Source organism: Hippoglossus hippoglossus, chromosome 22 (genome assembly GCF_009819705.1).
Source record: "Hippoglossus hippoglossus isolate fHipHip1 chromosome 22, fHipHip1.pri, whole genome shotgun sequence".
Lineage (NCBI taxonomy): Eukaryota > Metazoa > Chordata > Actinopteri > Pleuronectiformes > Pleuronectidae > Hippoglossus > Hippoglossus hippoglossus.
The window spans coordinates 24968109-24992492 of record NC_047172.1 but is presented as its reverse complement, the minus strand read 5'-3'; the positions used below and the strand labels follow the sequence as shown (position 1 = coordinate 24992492).

General features: G+C 40.6%; 1 protein-coding gene, 1 long non-coding RNA gene and 1 other non-coding gene across 3 annotated transcripts in view; all 3 read left to right on the top strand.

Moving 5' to 3' along the window:
• The first annotated feature begins 124 nt into the window (after positions 1 to 124).
• On the top strand, positions 125 to 8814 carry hhipl1 (HHIP-like 1). The gene is made up of 9 exons (XM_034575853.1): positions 125 to 582; positions 3409 to 4055; positions 4201 to 4344; positions 4559 to 4887; positions 5978 to 6104; positions 6759 to 6904; positions 7027 to 7108; positions 7713 to 7795; positions 7900 to 8814. Exons 1-9 carry the CDS (start codon positions 208 to 210, stop codon positions 8466 to 8468), a joined length of 2502 nt encoding a protein of 833 aa, XP_034431744.1. The 5' UTR covers positions 125 to 207; the 3' UTR covers positions 8469 to 8814.
• Positions 8815 to 9035: 221 nt separating this feature from the next.
• Positions 9036 to 9107, top strand: trnat-ugu. Its single transcript has one exon. It is a non-coding gene; the product is annotated as a tRNA-Thr (tRNA).
• A 5740-nt stretch (positions 9108 to 14847) lies between these two features.
• Positions 14848 to 24384, top strand: part of LOC117755790 — a 22516-nt gene continuing 12979 nt past the window's right edge. Inside the window, exons 1-2 of the long non-coding RNA XR_004612661.1 lie at positions 14848 to 14860; positions 16992 to 16994. This is a non-coding gene — a long non-coding RNA (uncharacterized LOC117755790). The remainder of the gene's footprint in view (positions 14861 to 16991; positions 16995 to 24384) is intronic.

Genomic DNA, 24384 nt, shown 5'->3' with positions numbered 1-24384 from the left:
TGATCCATAGACAGTAGCAACCGTGCTCTGCAGCTGGTTGGCTTCTTGTCACGGTGTGTGTGTGTGTGTGTGTGTGTGTGTGTGTGTGTGTGTGTGTGTGTGTGTGTGTGTGTGTGTGTGTGTGTGTGTGTGTGTGTGTGTGTGTGTGTGTAACGGTACTACCAGTACACACAGAGGTTCACCACGTCAGAGCGCCAAACTCAGCGGATGACCGGAGTCGGAGCAAAGTGCACACAGGAAGCCGCTTGTGCACGACTCGCTCCTCCGTGGTCTCCACCGCTCGCCAGAATGCGGCGGTGTTACGGCAAAGTCCTGCGTCCTCTGTGGCTCTCTCCAATCGGCGTCTTGTGTTTTTCGATGTTCTGGGTCGCACCTGTGATGTTACACCCGCAGTGTTTGGATTTTAAGCCTCCCTTCCGACCGCTGAGGGAGCTCGACTTTTGCGTCATGTATAAGGACTTTGGTTGCTGTGATTATCAGAAGGACCAGGAGCTGATGGCCAGGTTCTATCAAGTTATGGATCATTTTGATTATCACGGATACGCAAACTGTGCGGGCTACGTCCTGGAGCTGCTGTGCCAGGTAGGCATGCATGGGCAAAGGTCGCTCTGCTTAGTGCAAAACTTCTCCATCATGCGCCGAGAGTCTGAGCTGACAGCAAAGACAGTGGCCGTTAAATGAGCAGGAGACAAACACTTTCACACACAAACAGATGAATGCAGTCAGGTGCTCTTGCAGGGAAATGTCATGATGTTGGCGCTTTATGCTCATTGAGAAGCCAAAAGTGAGCCGAATGAAGGTAAAGGTCAGACCCTACTGATTTCCCTTTAAACCCAGTCACACACCAATACACACACACCCCACAGTACCGACCACTTATTCTGCAGTCAAATGTGGATCACATATATTGTAGATAACCGCTGACCAGCGCTGTCCAATTGAATTAGATAAAAAGGTAAAGAGTATCTCATTAAGTTTTTTTATTTTTTATTTAGTTTAAAGTTGTCCAGTTGACAACTTGAAATACAGATGGTTGCAGTCTAATATCGATTATGTGTTTGGGTTTGCCCATACTGACATTATAATACTTAAAATAGAAGAAAAAACGGAATGACACAGAATGACCTGTATTTAAACTTATACTGCATCCATACCTTTCATCTGTTTTATTTAGTTTTACAATGACAGACATCCAATAGAGTTAAATAAATAATGAATTTAATAACTCAGCAGTGTATTATTATTATGAAGTTATTATGAATAATAGCTGGTTTAACCTTCATGCTTAAGAGCATGATGTAGAGTTACTCTACCTTTACTGACAATAATCCATCAATTCATTTACCTTCCATTATTCTAATCAATGCTGCAAATACTCTTGTCTTTCTGATGCAATAGATGTCACGTTTACACGTGACATCTATTGCACTTCTGTCCGTCCTGGGAGAGGGATCCCTCACATGTGGCTCTCTCTGAGGTTTCTACCTTCTTTTTACCCTGTAGTAGTTTTTCCTTACTCTTGTTGAGGGTTAAGGGCAGAGGATGTCACACCTTGTTAAAGCCCTATGAGACAAATTGTGATTTGTGAATATGGGCTATACGAATAAAATTTGATTTATTGATTGATAGATGGGGGATAAGGTGTCCCAGAAGCGGCTTCTACAAATATGTCTTGACTACAACTGGACAGTCTGACAATGGTTATCCAAAACATGTAGCTTTAGAGTAGGACTAAGAGCTTTTAGTGGGAGTATTGGCAACATGGTTTGGATAAAGTTTTGTCTAGCTTTATGCTACAAAAGCTCAGACACAGCCAAACAATGGGGATCTTTATGAATATAGTGTTAGTATGTCATTATTATGATGTCATTATCACTGATATTGGTGAGTGAACTGTCAGCAGAGCTTACAGGCTTTAAACAAGTGTTCCCATTTTATGCTACTTTACACTGCTGCCTACAGTGTGTGGCCAGGGTCTCTTGTGTTGATAGTTATTTCATTAATGATAGTACATCCCTACAGCTAATAAATATAATAAAAATAAAAATAATTACTCTGGCTGTGAGCAGCACTGTGTTCATGTAAATCGAATTAAAATGTAAAACAAGGCTTACTTCCTGTTCTCAGTAGGTGGCGCTATCACTATCACTACATACAGACTAATAGATCCGTTCAGGTCGGGGCTCTGATGAAGTGTGAGTAATTTGGGGCCGATTGGACAATGCACAGTGGAGTTAGGATAACTTTGTCTCCTTTCGGAGCGGCGGTGGACTAGTGGTAGAAAAGACGGACATCAGACTGGAAGGTTCGAGACCACGGACTGACAAAAACATACCTGGATATGGACCAGATCTGGATCTGTTCAAGTCCAAGAGGACTCTCCCTACCCCACTGTCTAAGTGCCCCTGAGCAAGGCACCTTACTCCCCCAACATCTGCTCCCCGGGCGCCGTCCATGGCTGCCCACTGCTCTGTGTGTTCACTGTGTGTGTTGTGTCCTGCTGTGTTCACACGGATGGGTCAAAAGCAGAGGACAAATTTCCCATGTCCCACACACGTGTGCATGTGTGCATGTGTGTGGGACCAATAAAGGAATCTTGAATCTTGATCTTTGGCGAAGGATCAAACTTTGACGCCACGCCACGGTCACTCCGTGTGACATACACTAAAACTTTGAATATCTTTTAATCTCAATGGAGTTAACATTACACTTACTGAATTAAATGGTGTACATGGTCAAAAATGGCCACTTAATCCATAATGGCTGACTTCCAGTTTGGTCTAGCATATCGATCCAGGAGAGTTTTTTGTTCGTAATGATATGACACATGTCCCTACCGATTTTTGTACATGTCGGTCAATCATGGTGCTAGGGCTGCTCTTTAGAGGGCGCTATTCAGCTTTTTTGCCATGCCCATTCCTTAACAAATTATACTGAAGTTACAGCAATTCCGTGTGTCACTGCGAGTTGTTGAAATTCGACGCCACGCCACTAACATGGTATTTGAAGTAAACTCAGTTTCCATGAGACTTCATCATCAATGTCTTGAGGCCCTTCTGACAAAGTTTGAAATGGTTGCAGTCAATAGAGGAGGAGAAGTACATCAAAGTTTAAAACATGCAAAAAACAAGACATTTCCTGTTGCCAGCAGGGGCTTTTAAGTCATGATTTCTGTGTAGATGTCATCAGGCCGGGACTCTTGTCATACATGTCCAGTTTGAAGTCGATTGGACCATGTATGTCCAAGATACAAAGACCTTGTATTCATTTGCCTGAATCATTAAACCTGATTACTGAGTTTTTGAGGCCAAAAGCCACTAATGTACTAAGTAAAGCTCTATTGTGCTGAATCCTTCTCCTCATTGGTTCTAACCCTTCTCTTCCCATATCTCTCCTCCACCTCTCCAGGAATGTTCTCCCTATGCAGCTCACCTCTTTGATGCAGAGGACCCGAGCACCCCGGTCCACACCATCCCTGGCCTCTGTCAGGACCACTGCTTCCAGTTTTGGAAAAAGTGCAGCTCTGCCATCCCCTTCCTGTCGGACGACCCACACATAGCCAAAGTCAAAGAAGACCAGGCACGTTTCTGCGAGTATGTTGGGCTAGGCGACGTGGACTACTGCTACCCACACCTCCTTAGCAACCAAAAGCTCACTCAGAATCTGGGTCGAGTTCAGTCAGACTCAGAAGGCTGTCTGCAGCTGTGTCTGGAAGAAGTGGCCAACGGTCTGCGGAACCCACTATCCATGGTCCATGCTAACGACGGCACACATCGTTTTTTTGTGGCAGAACAGTTGGGCTTGGTATGGACCTACCTTCCTGACCGGTCCAAATTGCTGAGGCCATTTTTGAACATTACCAAGGCAGTGTTAACATCATCATGGGAAGGGGACGAGAGAGGCTTTCTAGGACTCACTTTTCACCCCAAGTACAAGTACAATGGAAAGCTGTATGTGTATTACTCAGTGGAGGTGGGTTTTGATGAAAGGATCAGGATCAGTGAGTTCCGTGTATCTACCAATGACATGAATTTAGTGGATCACACCTCTGAGCGGTAAGTATGGACAGTAGATCTAAGTAAGATAACGGCAATAGGTTTTGAGTGATCTGACACATTAACAACAATACATGCACCATACAAATGAACTCAAATAGGGAGTCATACCTGGTCATATCTGTCTTGTCCGATGTCCTTCCAGGGTTATTCTGGAGATCGATGAGCCTGCATCAAACCACAATGGAGGGCAACTGCTCTTTGCAGATGATGGTTACTTGTACATTTTCACAGGTGACGGTGGAATGGCAGGAGACCCATTTGGGAAATATGGGAATTCTCAGAACAAGTAAGAAAATATTTGATCTGAAGAAGAATCTGAAGCATAATCAATCTAATTATAGCAAATACACCAAATTATCATGATAAGAGATATTTTAGATGTTTCCGTCATAATAAATACATTTATGTTAATTCATGTTAATGTAGCTCTGCAGGAGCATATTCACATGACATAAATGGTCAGTTATTATATGTTTTCTATATTTCCACATCTTTTTTAGGTCAGCTCTCTTGGGTAAAGCTCTGCGCATTGATGTGGATGACAATGAGAGAGGCCCATTGTACAGAATCCCTCCAGATAACCCCTTCATACACGAACGAGGAGCTCGACCTGAGATTTATGCTTATGGTGTCCGCAATATGTGGAGGTGCTCGGTGGACCAGGGTGATCCTCGAACGAAAGAAGGAAAGGGAAGAATCTTCTGTGGGGACGTAGGCCAGAACAAGTTTGAAGAGATTGACATCATAGAGAAAGGGCGGAACTATGGCTGGAGAGCTAAAGAGGGCTTCTCCTGCTATGATAAGAAACTGTGTGCCAACAGCTCACTAGGTAGGCATTTCAATCAGATGGTTTCGAAGCATCCATGTTTCCCCTTGTTCAGCATCACACAACAGATCTTTAATTGTGTTTCAATGGTGGGCTAAGATCACATTCAGACCAAGACCAGGCTCAGATGCCTGAGCTTTTCACCACATACAAGGACCATGCAAGCTCCCTCCACAAATACTGATAAAATAGTCTGCCTTCTTTAGAATTCATTCAATGAACCTATATGAATTAGCACTTATTATTTATTATATTAGGGTTAATATTCATTAATTTCCTCTATCCTGACTCCGCACGCTCATTTGTCTCTCTCTTTTTTAGACACGCTGACACACACTGACACACAAGGACTAACATACAACAGTTTCATCGGACATATCGGTTAACTCAGTAAACAATATCATTTGGTCTTCACCAACACAAATGACGTAATGTTTATTTGCATAGAGAGCGTTGAAGTGAGTTCCGATCATAAGTATTGAAAGCTCTTCCATTATTGCATTTGTGGATACTGGTGTGTGCCAATGCGCATGTGCGTGCACACACACTTGCACGAATGTATTAATGTATCAATGCATGTATCATCAATCCGTGGTTATTGAGCTGGTGGTGGCCGATTGGAAAATTTCAGCATATCACCCAATACTATAAAGAGGTACTTTTTTACAATAATATTTGTTCATATATCAGTCCTTATCTGCTAGTGCACCGACCCCCTCCCTATGCTGGACATATCTCTTTAAAAACAACAATGCTAATAATACATCACTGCTATTCAGACACAATCTTGTTAAAGAAATACTCTTCAGGGAGAAATACTCTTCAGATTCAGCTGTTAGGCATGAAAGCTTGGCATTAAAGCAGGAGAGCAAATCTATTTCAAAACCTGAATTAGACGTCTTTTGTTCTGATAGGTCAACTTTAAAAGAAAAGTAAATGAACTGATTTTATCTTGACTTAAAAACACCAGGAATCAAACCATTGACCCTTCGGTCACTGGACAACCCCACTAAACCACAGCATTCCTTGTAGGCCTACCTAGCTGAGGAACAACCACAGTGATACCAATAATGACCTTTAGATTTTTTAACAGATGATGTCTTGCCTATTTATGTATATTCGCACAAGATGGGAAAATCAGTGACTGGAGGTTACGTATACCGAGGCTGTGAAAACCCCAACCTGAATGGCATGTACATATTTGGAGACTTCATGAGCGGGTAAGATTAATGTGGTAAATATCATATTTTGTGTTGAAAACAGCAACTAGCAGACTTTGACAAATGAAAAATAATGGGACATCAGACCTAATCCTGAAGAGAACTTGTTATTTGTTAGACACCTCCCTGATCTGCATTTGATGATTTCAGAAATGGCACAAGTCTCTGCAGCAGAGCTTCTATAATCAGGGAGATTTTAGTAGACATGCCACAGTGAACACTGGGGCTGGAACATACATGTTGGTTCAATTAATAATTCACAGAAAAAAACAATATGATTAATTGTTTCATCTCTTTTTTGTCAATTCCATAAGTGCATTTACTCAGGTACTGTACTTACAGTAAGTACTGCTGTGACATACCTGCGCTTTACTTAATTTTATGCCAATTTATACTTTATACATTTATACAATTCAGATAGAAATATTTTACTTTATACTTTATTCCATCTGATTACTGGAGTTTGTTTGTAGATTGAAGCCTATTTCAGGTAGAATTTCAATTTTCAATTTTCTTGATTAAGATGTTTTTCTTTATTCAGGAGCAGAAATCCCTTATTCTTTCTTACTCTAAGAATCCCACCTCTGCTTACATAAACTAATGTAGTTGTAGTAATGCAGGGAGTATTTTGAAATGAATGTGTCCTTGTCCTAGGCGTTTGATGAGTCTGCAGGAGGACAGAAACACAGGGCAGTGGAAATACAACGAGATCTGTATGGGGATGGGCCGAACTTGCGCCTTCCCTGGACTCATAAACAACTACCACCAGTACATCATCTCCTTTGCTGAGGATGAAGCTGGTAATGCATGGCCACATGCACACAAGCTCAAACCTCTGATACTGAATCTACAGTGTTCTTTCTACACCAGCTGTGACTTGTGTAATGTCCCCTTGATTTAATGATGTTTTTCTTTCCATCAGGCGAGCTGTACTTCATGTCCACTGGAATACCAAGTGCTACGTCACCTTCAGGAGTCGTTTATAAAGTGGTGGATCCCTCAAGGTGACCAACATAACCATTATAAAGTTTCATATTTCACCATCATTAAACAAAGAAATCCTCTGTAACGTGTCATGACCAGTAACTGCTCATTGTGAATTGAGAATGTGCAGTTTGGTCTCTGCTTGTAGGTCATGGATATGTAAGACACACATCTGTTCATAATTACAAACACTGGCATCTCATTCCACTCAGCAAGCTCCAGGGATGTGCAGTATCATGGTCACACTTGGCTTGGACGTGATAGTTCTGTCTTTTCTCAGCAGTGGTGAAATAACGTTCTCAAACTTTGTGCTAAATGTGGAGGTCATACTGCCTGTCTCTGGGTATAGAGAAGGAAAATGAAGCAGTGTTGGCAGCACTGTGAAAGGTTTGCCGTACTAAATCTCTCCTTCCTGACGTTGCTTCAGACAGCTTTGTTTTTTTTCTGTTTTTCTCTCAGCAGCAGATGGTTGTGTTACCTCATTTACTATAGCTCATTTCAACTGTTCCTCATTTCTGTCTACATAAAGGAAGGCTACTCAAAGTAACAGGGTAAAAAACATTGTATTTGTCCTGCAGCTTGTATCTTATACGCTACAATACTTCATATATCTGTTTTTTCTAGACGTGCTCCACCGAGACAGTGTCACTATGACCCTCTTCCTGTCAGAGTAAAAAGTCATCTCATCAAATTTGTTCCGCAGGAATGTGAGTCCACCAACAAAACACCTGACACTGAATTTAAAAATCAAATTTTTGACATTGTTTGTATTCATATTGGGTCTTGTGCTTTTCTGTTGTCTCTCCATTAGCATTGATTGGACTTGAGCCATTAAGCAAAAATATGCCCGAGCCACAACCCACAGAATCACATGACTGGCTCCAAGAGCTCATTGACCATCTAGGTGAACCAGGACCACACCTGGCCACCCCTCTACCAACCATGACCACCACCAAACCACCCAGACAGTCAAGACGGAAAGGTCGGCGCAGGAAGGAAAAATCCAGAGTAGAAACTGCACCAGAGATCCAGAGTGGAATGGTAAGGCTGGTCGGAGATGAACAAGGTCGCGATGACCGTGGACGGGTGGAGATCTACATTAACAGGGAGTGGGGCACTGTGTGTGACGACCTATGGACCACCAAGAATGCTGCTGTGGTTTGCCGGCAGCTAGGCTTCCAATACGCTCTGAAAGCAGCCAAGAACTCAGAGTTTGGTGAGGGGAAGGATCTGCGGATTCTTCTGGATGATGTTCAGTGTGAAGGGACAGAGTCCAGCCTGCTGGACTGCAGACACGCCGGCGTTGGTACAAATAACTGTGCCCACTATGAAGATGCAGGGGTGATCTGTGGCAACTCAGACTTTGTTATTGAAGTCTAAAAGTGTGACTACTATAAAGTCAGAGCTAATTATGATTAACTTAACCTGTTTTCTTAAAAATCCAACATCAATTTAACACTGTCATAAACAGGTATTATGAGGACTTTTCACATTCCCATAAATGAGCTGGGATTCTTTGATGACATCCAACACTGTTTATCCAAGCTCTTTCTTCACTAATGTCTTCTACTTGTCTGCAGAGGCACTTTACAAATTTTACTCAACCGTAAATAAATATAATCAAAAGTTTCTATGAGAGTTGATTTTTATATTTTCATGACAGACTTTAATGTTTAATTTGAATGTATGTTTAGCATTGATTTATTACAGTTACATATTAGACAGAGTATTTCCTAATGTGTTGAATGTTCACCACCTATTGAATGAATGTATTGTTATATCCTGAGGTTACCATGTTGGTATGTGATTTTAATAAAAGCTTCAATTCTAGTCTCTACTGACGTTCTCAACTATTACTTTACGGAAGAGAAGCATTGACAAATTAGTCTCATAACAATTCCGTAACCGAGTTTAAAAGGAGTTTTTAATGTCGTCAGAGACAAGACAGGCTCCATAGCTCAGTGGTAGAGCACTGGTCTTGTAAACCAGGGGTCGCGAGTTCGATCCTCGCTGGGGCCTGTAGGTGAAACATCGTTTATGTTTTCTCTCCGTGTGTTTGTTTGCTTTTGTCAGCCTGCACTCATTAAATACTGAAGGTCAGCACACATGACCGTAGTACACCCAGCACACAGCTCACCACTGACACCCTGTGGTGTCTCCACACACAACAGTGTCTCTCACAATGGACCGATGAATGTTGTATACATTTATTTTATTGAACTGTTTAAATGTTGCATGATAATTCAAGTCAAAGTATATTATCAAAAAATCACCTTAAAAGAACCACCAGTCCCAGATCGTCCATGGTTACAGAATGTGGTGCAAACACCAAGGCAAACACAAAGTCACACAGGCCTTTTATTCCATCCACTCAGTGTTTGTTTGAGGGAACTTTCCTCTGTGCAGTGAAGGTCATTGATATGCACAGCATCACCTCTCAGGCGCTGGAGCCAGGCTTGAGCCCTTGAGCACCTTGCACCCTGCCAATATGTGGCTTAACCTCTCACCCTGGTTCTCTGTATCCAGCCTGACATCAGTCCTGACTCTCCTGATACTGCCACATCTCAAAGGCGCCCTGTTAAATAGTCGATAGTATTAGTATATATTATCCATTAAATACTTTTCATGGGTTAGGGTTAGTGTTAATTTCTTAAAAACTCAACCTCAACTCAAACACAAATCCCAAAAAAATCCTGTCATGCTACTGACAGAACATCGAATCTCTTGATCACCATTTACTCTTTTCTGGTCTTTTATTGAATACATTAGCAGATTCAGGCAATTAACTTATTAGTCCAGCAGAGGGAGCCCCCAGTATCTTAGCTTCATTTGACTGCAAACAAGCAGTGCAGGTGTTTTCAAAGCCCTGCTTCCACGTTAACCATGCAGACACCTTAATGTATGCACTGATGTTGACAGATCCGGCTTGATGTTCTATGCAACATTTAAATTGAACGAACTGCCAACTACTCTCAAACTAGACTCTTATATTTCTTTGGAGATATTTAAAATGTCCTTGTATTGTGTTTTGCTGATTGTTGATTCTTGTGACTGTTTCTTTGACTCGTGTGTCTGTTGGAAAATAGATTTCTGAGAAAATGGTCTGAAAACTTGTGTCAATGTAATATTTCCATTTTTATTATTTAATACATTTGCTAAATTCTTTTCACTTTGTCAGGGGCTGTGCTCAGTGTATCGTGTGCACATGGAAATGAAAATACACCATGCAGCCTTTTTTCAGAAAATACTTTCGGGTTAAAGACCTTTGTTTAAGCAGCTGATGTCCACAGAAAAGGACAAGGTTAACAGGCAATGGATCAGATCTGTTTCAAATTGATACAATTAGTAAGAGTAACCACTAGGTGGTAGTGTTTCTTCATCCATTGCTTCGGCTTTGTAATTTGGGTTTTGGACAAACTGAGTGCAGAAGTTAAATAGCTTTCTACTCCATGAGAAGACAAAAGAGGAAGCAGATGCTTGAGAAAATCTTTTATGAATGATTTATGTCCAGCCTCAGTCGCAGTCTGTCAACCAGATGATCCACCGCATGAAGGAAAAACTAATGAAGCCTTTATGAAATTGAATCCATTGCAACTTGCTTTAAAACTAGAATAACATATCTTGAAGGTGGCAGAGGCAGTGATGAATGTATCCAAGTGTTTCTTCCAATGCACCCGTGCTATCTGCAGGATGTCAGAAATATCCTCATGTTTTCAGGAGGACAACTCAGCGTTTTTTAGGGTTAAGGATCTTTTCCCAGTTATAACCCTCTAATCCTTTAATTTAAGTGAAAACGCAAAGATCACCAAAAGTCTATTTAAGAGGTTTTTAAGACACAACATGTAACCAACCATGTAAGAGTTTGTGGTTTGTGGTGTAGAAGCTCAGAGCTGCTGCTCGTTGCTGTATCCGAGGCCCTGACAGCGTCCAGTCAGCTCTACAGGATCCTGATTCACTTCCATCATCAGTCAGGTCTCATGTCTGCTTTAAAATTATAATTTCTATCTCCATCTGGACTACCTTCTACTGAGCTTACAGTCAAATGTATTCAATATATTTACATACACTTTTCAGGTTGGAACACAGATGCTGCTCTCGGTAATGTCAAGTTCACATTGCAGGGGTCCAAAGCTCCTGCATATATCCTTCTCTCTCCTCCCAATTTTTGCTTTCACACCCCACCCCTCTCTCTGCCTGAGGCCAGAGGTGTGGCATCCCAGCTCCACAGGGGAATTCTGGGAATTTCTACCTCCTCCTGTCAAGACTGATTATCAGTGGAGCCATCAAAGTGTGTTTATGTACTGTATGTTTGTACAGGAGAAGAGTGTGTTTCAACTTAGCATGTATTCAAAACAAAACTTACTTTGAATGTTGGTATTAACATATCTTTCTATATGCAAATAATCAATCAGAATGATATGGATGTTGTTAAATGTATTGTGTGTATACTTTGTTCTTTATAGAAACAGTGTTTTGTCTCATCTGATAATGGAACCTTTCGTACAGATCTCATATAACGTTACACTGAACCTGTAGAATTGTTGTATTGTAGTTTGTTGCTGCACATAAGCCACTTTTATCATATGCATGTATTGCCATCTGTATCTTTGTTAAGCCAATCATGATTTTCACTATTACACCGCTATTATAACATTCAGGTTTTGCTTTGTCAACTCTCCTCATCAGAAATGCAGCATTGAGCAGAAGAGGGCAGGTGATGAAAGAGGAGCAGAGCAGCACAAACTGGAGAGAAAATACAGCTGTAAAAATCTATTTGTATACTATACCAAGACATACTAATTGCTAATAGTTAAAAATGATGCAAGTCATGTAGGGAAGCAGTGTCACTTGGGGCACAGAGAATGTGGACAATGAAATTCTCTGGCGAATGGAAGAACTGTGGGTAGACCTATATGACAAAGAGTAAGGAAAAACTACCAAAAACACAATTTTAACAGGGAAAAATACAAAGAAACCTCAGAGAGAGCCACATGTGAGGGATCCCTCTCCCAGGACAGATGTGCAATACATGCCGTGTGTAACAGAGCACATCAACAAAAGAACAATATTTACAACATTCATGAGAAAAGACAGTGTCTAACATAATGGAGAGGTGTATCAATGTTTTAAGTAAAAAATGACAGAGATGAAGGGAGTAGTAATGACAATTGTAATGATAGAGCTATTGCCAGTAGTGATAGTATATGTGAGTAGGCATATTGTATATCCAAGCAATCTTGTAGTAAATCTATGATCCCCTCCCATCATCATCCATGATCACGATCTACGGTCCACAATCTGGCCGCAGTCGCGATCCTGAATCTGCAACGATGTACACTGCTAATAGCCCCTTAACTAACCTCTAGGTTACTCCAGCAAACTAGTCCTCAACTGTTGTTCAGTGCTCTTACGATCTTTTGGTATTCCTCAGTATGAAAACTATTTCCTCAAAGAACCCACTTGAATGAATTTTCATTAAGGAATTATAGGGTTGGATGTCCATCTATGAGGTACTTCTTAAGCTTATCTCACTGAAATAAACCTTTGCTCTGTAAAGGCTTTCTTCTCCTTAAAGTATGCATGCCAGTTTACTTAGACTGATTGTTTTGTTTTTCTATTTCCTATTTTTGAGGGCTGTGCCCTCCTTAATGTTTTGATGTTAAGTTAAATCTGGGACAATAGACATGATGTTAAGAGCTGGCTGTGTAGAAAATACAGTTTTAAAACCAATGTGCCATAAAACAGGCAATCATGTCACCTTGTCAATGACCATATACAGAATCTCAGCCTTTTCATTATTTAAATGGTATAATTTGATAAAGGACCCAAATGCAGTCCACCCAGTAGAGAATATAAACTTTTTACGGAATTTACGAACATGGCTTATTGAGGGTTGAGGCAGGCAAGAGTCAAAAACCAGGGAGATCAGTCCAAAGAAGCAAACACGTGAAGGGGAACAGATAGAAATCCAAACACAGGGTACTGTGACAAGAGGGGGAAAACACAAGGCCACAAATTCAGTGAGGACTTATTGACTAACAAGACACTGTTAGAACAGAAAACTGGCAGGAAAACACAACAACAGGAGGTAAAATAACAACAGACTAAAGAGTGGTCATTTCAAAATGAAACAGGAAACCTTGGCCACACAGAAAGTTCACACAGGGACCCGTGTGACTGGCTCATATAAGATACTTCAAGCTACACACAAAACCTTTCCAGTGTAGGTTTCACTCTGCATTTGGGATTTGTTGACAAAAATAAAAAAATAACTTGAAGCCCATGCTGCCATAGGGCTGTATATCACAAAACATGTATAATTAACATTAAGCCTATGTAGATGCTAAACAAGGCTTTTCTAACTTTTCAGGATAAAAACATTGTAATGAAAAATAAACAAAAGAAAAGAAAATTTGATCAAATTTTTTTGTTATTTACAACAAAAAAGGTGAAGTTGATATAAAAAAAAATGAATGACTGTAAGAAAAAGTATTAAAAATGTCTCTCTTTATAGGAAGGACCTCAGAGCCAAGAGACTGGCTCATGTTAATAAAAGCTGCAGTCACATGCAGTCGTAGGTTCTCACACTTCACTTCTAGTTTACAATTGGCCTGTACACACATTTTCACCATGGTCTGTTTTCCATGCAAAGTTCCCTCCATATAAACAGGAGCTGTCTATTAATAGGTGGAGAGGTTACGTGGTGACTGACACCATTGGCACATTGAGCAGAGATGGTGGCTCCAGCTGGGAGGTACCTTATTCTCACAGGTTGGAGTCTCTGACTTGAACCAACAGCCACCAGAACTACTGAGGCACGAACATAGTCACATCTGAAGTTTAAACTACTCCTTTTCTCAGAAGAAACTTGAATAAAAGTCCAATAAATATCATTCATCTAATAACTTCAGTCTCATTATGTTTCAAATGTGATCCACCTCTTTCAGAGGGCCTATCCTAAAATAAGAGTTGCAATTTCCTGTGTGAAGGCCTCCAAGTGTAAAGGGAAACCACATAATGCTCAACACCAGCTATGATTACTCAAACCAAGCAACTTCTATGCCTCTAAGCGTGCCTCTGAATGGTGTGAACAACACTGCATCATTTTAAACCACAGATGTAACGGGAACGGCAAAAACCCCCAGCCAGAAATCACCTTCTAATATAATTCAAGGGTTATTTTTAGAATGGAATGGCTAACATTTTTTTAGGCAGGATTTGGAAAAGTATTTCTGTAAAGTGAAACCCTTTAACTCCTTTAGTTACTTACAGCTCTTTCTGGCACTGAGAGTCTGATGTGCTTTCTTCTTTGGTGATCGACAATGTGTAACTGAGGCCAAATTCTTGCCTTCAGAGTCAGCCCATGCATTTATTTTTGTGGATAAATGTTGTCATACAAGGAACAGCATAAAGATAAAAGCGATAAAGTGTGCTGGTAGTTTCCAGTTCTCTTTGATCAGCTAATAAGAGGCAAAGAATGCAATTACAAACTCACCTGCACTGAAAAGCTTTGTTTCTCTACTCATCCAGGCACTTTGTCCTCCACTGACCCTTGACCGCTGTAAAGGCTAGACACACACAGAACTCAAAGCAAAGATAATTAAGATAAACAGCAAAAGCACTGTGTGTGTGTGAGAGAGAGAGAGAGAGAGAGAGAGAGAGAGAGAGAGAGAGAGAGATCACATGAGCTCCTGAACTTTTTGTTGTAAAACTGGAAGAAAATACCATTTATAGTGGGATAAACCGCACATCCAAAACCTGGAGTTAAAAACGTGTTTTTGCACACAATTACCTGAAAAGATACTCAGAACAACGGATTAACAAAGGAACCAACTCAAGAACCCACTGGTGAAGCTGAACTGACACCTGGGTTTTAACCCTGAACCTGAATGAGTACTGCTAGTCTGTGGCACCTTGTAATCCCCCCAAAAAGTGGACCAAAAGTAAACAATACCATAGTTATCCTTCAATATCTACATCTTTGGAACGTGGACACTAAAGTAGGACTTGGATACCAAGCCTTCTAGGACAATAGATTTGGCTGCAACCTCAAGCAACCCTGTGGTGTGAAGAGAAGAGGCGAGAAAGGCCTTGAACCTGAGCAATGGAAGCAGAGCTCAGTTGTAAAGTTTATATAGCCCTCACTTACAATCCACATTTTTCTATTTTATTTTAAGTAATTTTTTCCTTTTATCTTTATATTTCTAGCAGCACAGTCAGAATTCTTCTATGTACATTTTTGTTGTTTCTACAATTGCTTTGGAAATGTAAACGTCTGTTTCCCATGCCAATAAAGCTCCTTTGAATTTGAGAGAAAGTTAGTCATCGGTCCAAAACTTAAATGGATAGTTCACTGAAAAATGAACCTTCACTCATCATCTACTCACCACTATCCCGATGGAGGGGTGGGTGAAGTGTTTGAGTCCACAAAACCCTTCTGGAGTCTCAGAAGTAAACTTTGTAGCAGCCGAATCCGATACAATTGAAGTAACTGGTGACCGAGACTTCAGACGTCTTAAAACAACAGAAAAAACATAACATGCCTCCATACTGCTCATGTGGTGTCATCCAAGTGTCCGCTAGTTTAGCCACTTCCGGTGGACTTTTAGGATTGAAACACTGTGTAAATGACCTTGTTTTGTGTAGAATATAAATGTCAGGGCTTGCAGGGCTAAATATAAAAATAATATTGATAAGTAACCTCAATGAACAATAAAAGATAAATAGCAAAATCAACAAAAAGTAAACAAAATTTCTAGTTTTTACAGGACAGACTGCAGAGGGGATGAACAATTTTGAGTTTTAAAAGCAAGAAAAACTAAACAACGCACTGATGTCAACAACATGTCAAGAAGAGTGTGTTTGCTGTGATGCAAGTTTATGGGGATGGGGTAGTTGGGTTGGTTAGGCAATGTAAAACAGTTTTACAGCATTGGGGAAGAAGCTGTTTTCAGTCCTTTGGTGTGACCGCGTTTCCTCCTGTGTGTCCTGTCAGAGGGGGGAAGTTTGAAGGGGAGATGCCCAGAGTGACCTGGTTCACAGACGATGTTTGAGGCCCTGCCCTAGAATTGGGCCTGATAGATGTCGTCCACGGCTGGAGCAGAATCCCAGTGATGCTGTGGGTCATTTCGATGACACTGCTGAGCCCTTTGCTCGCTCCTGGTGCAGCTTGCTCACCTCACTCTGAAATCAGCAAGAGTATTCCCATGGTCTTATTTTGAAACTTGGACAAGGAACATTAACACAGTGACGTCTTCAGACGTTGACCAAATGGCTGTCCTCACAACTGCTCCTACAGCCTGCAGTTTACATAAAGCTGCTTTCAGACATGCACCGAACTGAAGGTGCATGTGTGAACGTAAATGTCCGATTGAGATGCTTCGGATTATCTGCAGACTTTCTACGTCTGGCCTCCTACTGGCCTAAGACATGTGTTTTTTTAGGGCAATCAAAAACCAGATGGACCATCTGTGATGCCCAGGCCACACTGGAAGCATATGCAGCGCATGTGCATCACGTCTTGCTTTTCATTTCGGCGCCCATGTTATTAGATTAGAGCGGCCACACTGCCTGCACAAGCCGTGTGTCTGAGGTGCTTCTCCTGCATGTGAGCTGTGCTGCTCTTCTAAAGAGTCAAGGTCTTGCCTCTTCTCTGCGTACTGCATGTGGTTCACTGCAAAATAGACAGTGAAGATGGTCTTTCACCTTAGTTTCAATGTCTACCTGTCGAATATGTCACAAACATAAACAATTGCAACACCTCCTGGACTTGGTTCAAGGTAAAAGCACTCAATCATTTCTGTTTACCATTAATTTGTTTTTGCAAGGTTTTTATTGTTATTGCAGGACCGAAAGATACTGTGCAAAGTGTGAGACAGATGCAAGACGGTCAGAGAAGGATAGCTGGTCATCAAATGTGATACCCAGGTTTTTCACAACCTTTATTAGGGAAGGGATGATGATGTTAACGTTGTGCTGGAGAGATTGGCAGGACTGAAAGGTTCATGAATATTTAAGTTTTAGGGGGGATGTTAAGTCTCAAATGGATAATGGTGTTCCTTTATCCATGTGGATATGTCATAGAGACAAGCAGAGATTTGCATCAAGAGCATGGCATCACCTAGCAGAAATGACAGATATAGTTGGTTGTTGTCTGTGTAGTAGGGAAATGAGATGTCATGCAAGTGGATTATTGGACCCAAGTAGGTGGTGTATATTCCAAACAGAACAGGGCTCAGCACTGAGTCTTGTGGCACCTGTGGGAGGGGATGGGAAAAGGATGTCTGTCCATGTCATGACTCATTGAAGGAATACTCAGTGAGATAGGATTGAAATGAACAAATTACTTTGATTTTCATATTGGAGAGAACAGATAGCAGGATGCTGTGGTTCACTGCATCACAGGCTGCTGACCGAAACCTGCACCCTCTATAGCCGTTGATACAAATGGATGTAACAAGACCAGTCAAAAGTTCTACATTTTAAGCATGTTAAGTGAGGGGTGTTTTAGGAGTTACCTTAAAGGGGACATAGCATGCCCATTTTACCACAAGTTGATATGGTTCCTTGGGGTCTTAATGAAATGTCTGTAACATACTTTGGTCAAAATACCACAAGGATCATTTAAAACAGCACCCTTTTTACCCTGTCTAAAACAGCCCTCCACAGAGTGACCTGTTTTGAGTGCCTGTTCCTTTAAATGCTAGTGAGCCAGCTCCCCCCTCTCCCCCCATGATTTTAAACGACATAAATTACATATTTTATATGATAGAAATTATCAAATATGCATCCCATACTTTGTATTCCCCTTCTGTTGTCCTGGAGTTTTAATTTTCCCAATCACATAATTAAATGTCCCCCTCTGCCCATCCACTACAAGCACACAAGCAGATAGACAGAGAGAGAAAGAGAGGGGTGGGGGGGGGGCATTCAACGGGTACAACAACCAGCGGAGAAAGCAGAATCGCGGGCTGACCAGCGCGGAGAAATGCTCGTCCCGTGTGAACAGCCAGGCGGCTGCGCGCTTGAGAACGGCGCTGCGCTGCCTTGCAGCGGCGCTTCCGCGTCCGGTGTAAACCCGGCGTAACGAGTGTGGGGGGGCGGGGGGGATGAGGTGGGGGGTGGGCCAAGGCCATGTAGGGAGACTTCCAGTGTATTGTGACGACACAATACACAGGAAGCTCATTCCAGTCACTCAAGCATGACGTTTCTGACTTAGAGGAACCATAACAAAACGCGCAAGTGTTTTTTTTCCAGAGTTTTTGGGTTGGTAGACATGAGCCAGATACCCACATTAACCTGTAGAAGCACTAACAAAGTGGAATTTTCATGATATGTCCCCTTTAAGTAGTTGGAGCATTTATTTCTTACCTTATCCAGTTTGAAAAGGTCCCAAAGCCACAATGGTGGAAGATATGGCTTAGAGGAGGTTGGTGAGAAAAATGTCCATTGCATATGTGATAGGACAACTACAAGTCATGAGTTTCAATACCTCATTCTTATTGCGAGGGGTAAACAAGAAGAATGATGAGCCATTCCCATGGGGAAACAGAAAGATACACGTTGTAGGACCGCTACATATAATACTTTCAGGAGTCATGCAATAACATAAAGAGCTGAGTGAAATAGTTGGAAACTGGCATGACGCAGCATGCAGACATGTTTTTGTTTACAGCTCATCAACACCAGCATCGGCCTACATCACCACTTGAATCTTATTGTCTTTCGAAGTTGACATCTTGGTTGGTCTCACTTATTGTTATATGGCTCCTCTTTTTCATTCAGACTTTTGTATTCTTGTTGGGATTCTTTCAGTTCTGGGTCCATTAGACACATCCCAAACATGCCCACTCTTTCTTTTTCTCACACACACACAGCCCCTCCGGAGAATTTCACGAGATTCTGTGCATGTCTGAAAAATGCACAAGTGTTTCAGAGAATTTGTTACTGATGGTTTCTTTTCAGTACAGAATGAGGAAAAGATAATAGCTGAGAGGTTAGTGTCTGGTGGAGGTGGTGGAGTACTGAGTAATGTGCAAAGGCAGAAAACAATTACAACTAAACTAAGAACACTTTCAGGACATTAACATAACAGTAACAAAGTTACAAGAAACACACAAACTAACATTCAGTACAACAAACAAGTTGTTCTCAGGTCCCCACGTTGAGTAGAGAAGCTATTGTCTGTCTGCTGTCTCTCCACAGCCAGGTGAGTGTGTGTATGTGTGTTTGTGTCTGTGTGCGTGCGTGTGAACTGACACGCTGAGTCAATGTGTGGGCTCACTGATAACCTCTTGAGAAAACAAGGTTTTATGATGTCAATAGTCCTAACCCTTGTCTACTGGACAATACATGAACCTTCAGTGGACAAAGTTCAACTGTGGAGATGTCAGATGTAAGTGCAGGAACACAATGGAGGGTAAATACAATTTGTCTCAGAACAAATGGAGGTGGTCTTCCTCTAATGAGTCTCTTTTCCTCTTGTATATGTAGAAACTCAGTTTCAGACGTAGGAAGTTGTACATTCTACAATCTTTTCAAAGAGGCAGTGACGAAAAAGTTTAAGTTATGAAGAAAAGGTGGATGTGTTTTTATTTGTCTATACTCATTTTTGTAACCTCTGTATAAAATAGAGGTTGTGGCTCAGGAGGTGGCCCACTTACCAGATGGTCGTTGGTCAAATCCCCGGCTCCTCTAGTCTGCATTCCAAAGTATCCTTGGGCAAGATACTGAAGCCCAAATTGCCTCTGATGACTGTGGCAGCATTGTAAATCATTTGTGTTAGAAAAGTGCAGCAAATAGCAGCACTGTATGAAAGTGTGTGAATGGGTGAATGTGCTGTGAGTGGTTGAAAAGACTAAAAGGGCCATATAAACCCAGTATATGTACCATGTTTCTCTTACTGTTGCCCTGTTTTTCAACCAGCTTCAGGTGTTCAAGAGTGGCTCTTTAAAAATAATAAAGTTAGGATTTTTTTGATGAAACTATATCAGAACCAGCTTCATTTGGTTGTAGAGGTCTTTTCTATTAATGCATTTTTCATCACCTATAACTGCCTCTGTTGATAACCATAAGTGAAAGCTGCAGAATAAACAAAAGACAAAAAGAAAATAACATTAAGTAAAACACAGCTGGAATAATAAAAGAATTCTTCATAGGTGAAGTCAAAACAAATAATGAATATTAGTAAACATTTAAGAATGCTGCATGCCATTAAAACTACATTAGGCCTATAGTACGTTATAAATCAACAAAAAGTGGGGGTTTTATTGCACAGAGGAATTTGAATGGTGAAAGGCTGGTAGAGCGGGCGTCCTCTAACCAGATGTTTTGGCGGTTCGATCCCAGTCTTCCCCATTCCGCATGCCGAAGTGTGCTTGGGAAAGATACTGAACCCCAAAATTGCCCCTTCTCATAGAGAAAGTGCTGCAAATATATGCACTGACTGTGTGTGTGAATGGGTAAATGCCAAAAACCGTAATGTAAACTGCTTTGAGTGGTCATCAAGACAATAAAAGCGCTATTTAAATACAGACCATTTACCATAAGTGAAGAATTCTATGCCTTGACTTAATCAGGTGTCCTGATGATGTGATGCACTTTTGTATGGGAGGTTGGTATAAAGAGTTCAGTTTGAACTGGCTTCATCATGCAAAAGGGAAACAGATGTTGTTCATCGTGAAGGTCAGATCAATACACCGCATTAAGGATATATATATGCAAAAAACTAAAATATTAAGCAGATATATATTTTTTAAATCACATTACCCATGTTATGGGTCAGAGTTAGCACTCCTAAGCTCCTTTCACACTGGACAAAAGCCCAAATAAAATCCAATCAGGGCACAGTTTTTGGGGCGGGGGTTGACAAACTTAAGCCAGACTCAACAAAAACAGACAACACACAGTATGCCAATCCTGTAGCCTTCATTGAGCTGCTGAGCAATGCTAAGCCTGCCGCAAAAAAGAAGCCTCATTGTGTCTAAGTGACTGTGGCAACTTTCATGCCGTTTGTATTTTTCAGAGAGATGTTTTAGGACTTGCACCCCCGTCGTTATCCACAGTACTTCCGTGCCGACACTTTGAAACAAACAGGGGAAAAAAGACACCACCTCCAGTTAGCCAACTCTGTTTCTCAAGATTGGGAGAAGCACCGGGTGTCGATCCGGACCAAGCTTCTTAATCCTCTTCTTTCCTGTTGGGGAGTTTTTGTAAAGAATTAACAGATTTGCCGGAGTTCCAGCGAAGCCAGTCAACTCGCAGTATTACATAATAAAATTATGTTTTTACATTTTTATACAGGCTTATTTGTCTCAGGATGTTGGAAGGGGTGGCACCCCAGTGCCCCGTATTAACCTGCCACCACTGGAGCACATTCAAGGTGGAAGTTAGTTTCTGTTTAATAGTGACTTTGAGCACTGTCAGCTGTTCAGGACCTGGTTGGATAACACATCTTACATCTTAAATCTTACTTACAGCACTTCTTTGATTGTCTCATGAAATAACCACTTGGTCATGTAAGAACAGTGATATATGAAGTACATAATGATATTGGGCTGGTAGCTGACCACAGCAGCGCAGATTTGCATTTCGCTCACGACTTTTAATGAGTTTCATCCCCCATCTCTCTCTAACCTTCCCTGTGTCTCTACATAATCCCTGTCAAAAATAATAATGGCGTAATTGCAAAAAAAAAAAAAAATACTATAGGGAATTATGGCCTCTTGCTGATTAGCCTTGCAGTTTTACTTGCAAAGTTAGTGTAGTAAATATAAGAGATATAGGGTGAATTTGAGTTATCTGGAAAAAAAGTTCCAATTGAGACTTCTGTTTCACTTTTTTTTTATCTATCTCTGTCCTATAGAGCTAACTGTTTGTGCTATTTAGCTAACTAGACAATCAGTTTAAAACAGACAGGGACGGACTGTATTTGCCATTAACACCTGTCTGACAACTGCAGATCATATGTTACATCTCTTTAGTTTATTACTTTTTTTTTTTACTTCAGGAAGTCACTAAATGCATATTTCACCAATTTAGAGAACTTAAATGACTGTCCCAGATAACCCAATGCATGATGTCTCACATTATAAATCATTTTTGATAAAGTGTAATAACTAATGTTTGAAAAAAAAAAAACACATTTAACAACTCAATGCATATTGTATTGCTTGGATACACCACAAACATAATTTGATAACAATCAGGAACATTGTCTTATTTATGACATATTTATATCCTTCACATTACTCTTGTCAGAATCTTATGTCATTGACCTTGCCCCGTTCCTTTCTGTGACATCACCCCCTTGAAGTCATATGATTTGTGTCATGTAAGCTAACAACAGAAACTTTTTGGCAATCACTCTTTGGTTCTTTTCTTTTTTCTCTCTGTCACTACATCTGCCGCTCTATAGTTACTAGAAGAAAAAATAAGGAAGAAAAAATAAGGATCTTGACTTTACTATGTAAAGTTCATTGTATGTTAGGATTTGGCACTATACAAATAAAATTGAATATTTCCACCTCACACTTTGAGTGTTAACATATTTGGATGCAATCCCAAAGTTAAAATGAGGTCAACAAGCCCCTAAAACTGTACTGTAAAGTGCTTTGAGTGGTCATCAAGACTAGAAAAGCACGATATAAATATAGACCATTTTATGGTCTTTAAAAATACAGATCATAAAATGAAAGTTTGTGGTAAGAAGAATTTATGCTGTACACATAGTAATTTGGTTTATCTGCAATGAAGACTTTATAGTCCATGTTTTTCATAACATGAAATGATGATATTGCAATTGGAAGCAAGTGGACCCACAGTTTAGGAGATGTTAAACTTATTTTTTTAAGTGGAAAATCCATCAAGAGCACTTTGTGAGTCAAATTTTAAAATTTTAATTTTTTAGACCTTATTGGAGCAGATTTCAGTGCCTAGTGGTTTGGGTTTTCTTTATTTTTATTTTTTTCAAGGCAAGAGACAAGACATTGAGAAAACAATACAAGCAGGTCAAGAACAGTGGTTACTGGCATGTTAACAGAGTGGGAGATGGGATGTCAAAGCAGATTGTTTGTGTGTGTGTGTGTGTGTGTGTGTGTGTGTGTGTGTGTGTGTGTGTGTGTGTGTTTTCTATCTAAAAAAAGAGAAGAAAAAGTACTATTACTACTACTACTAATAATCATCATCATTATTAGGTTACAATGTGTAAGAAATAATGAGGTAAATTAAAATTTTGAAAGGACTTTAAAGCTCCCTTGTTTTAGACTACAGCAGATATTGTAGAGAGTGAACGTTTTGAAATCATTCATTAAACATTATCTAGAATCTTGACATACGTTTCTCGTATTGGAGCTACATGATTCTTGGGCCTACATGTTATGCATTTATAGTCATCAAGGCAAGGAAAATTTTTGATTTGTATAATCTGACACACCGCAGAGCCAAGACTAGAACCTGGGGGAACCCCACTTTTAAATTGAGCCTTATAATATAAGATAGTGGAGCATTTAGCAACTGATATTTCCCACATTGTTGTGGTATATTGGATTCAATTTCTACTTCCACCACTACACTGATACCTTAAGTTTATATTTGATAGCTAATATGTCAATACTGTGTATATCACTTTTTCTGTTGCCCCTACGATAAACAAAAACTAAATTAGTTACTTTATGAAAATCCTTATAAAGTAGAATGTTCCTCTGCACTATCCTATAAACACAAACCTACATCTGAACTCTTCAGAGAAGAGGGCACTATTCAGTGAACACATTCCTGTCAACCCTCTCAGCAGAGAGCAGACCCATTACAACCTCATTCAGACTGATACAAAAGAAGCTCCCTGAGGCGCACACCTCCCCATCTGGCCACTGATATCCTTGATCCTCACTCTGTGGACTGTGTACATATCTGTCCCATAAGGCACTTCGTCCCCACCCACATTATGTAGATCAAATATGGTCAACATGCATTTGGCCACGTTACCCCCTCCTAACCCCCCATTACGGCTGAGTCATTTATAAATTAATAACGGTTACACCACGCATGGCCATCAGGGCCTTATCTTCTGTCGTGCACAGAGCCAGATGGCCAGTGTCTCGCTCAGACATGTGTTACACACTTAGACAACCCTGCAGGGTACAACAATCATGCATTAGTAATAAGGCCATCCTTTTTATGACAGACACTGGGTATTTTTATACCTCAAAATTCAAAAGCCTTTCTTGGTTCACAACAGAATAACTGACATCACAATTACAATTTTTATATTTTTACTTTACTGTATTTTGTCTGTTTC

Coding starts and splice junctions, on each gene's coding strand:
- hhipl1 (XM_034575853.1), top strand. CDS start 208: ATGACCGGAGTCGGAGCAAAGTGCACACAGGAAGCCGCTTGTGCACGA. Junction 4,056..4,200: donor GTGGATCACACCTCTGAGCG/GTAAGTATGGAC, acceptor ATGTCCTTCCAG/GGTTATTCTGGAGATCGATG. Junction 4,888..5,977: donor GTGTGCCAACAGCTCACTAG/GTAGGCATTTCA, acceptor ATTTTTTAACAG/ATGATGTCTTGCCTATTTAT.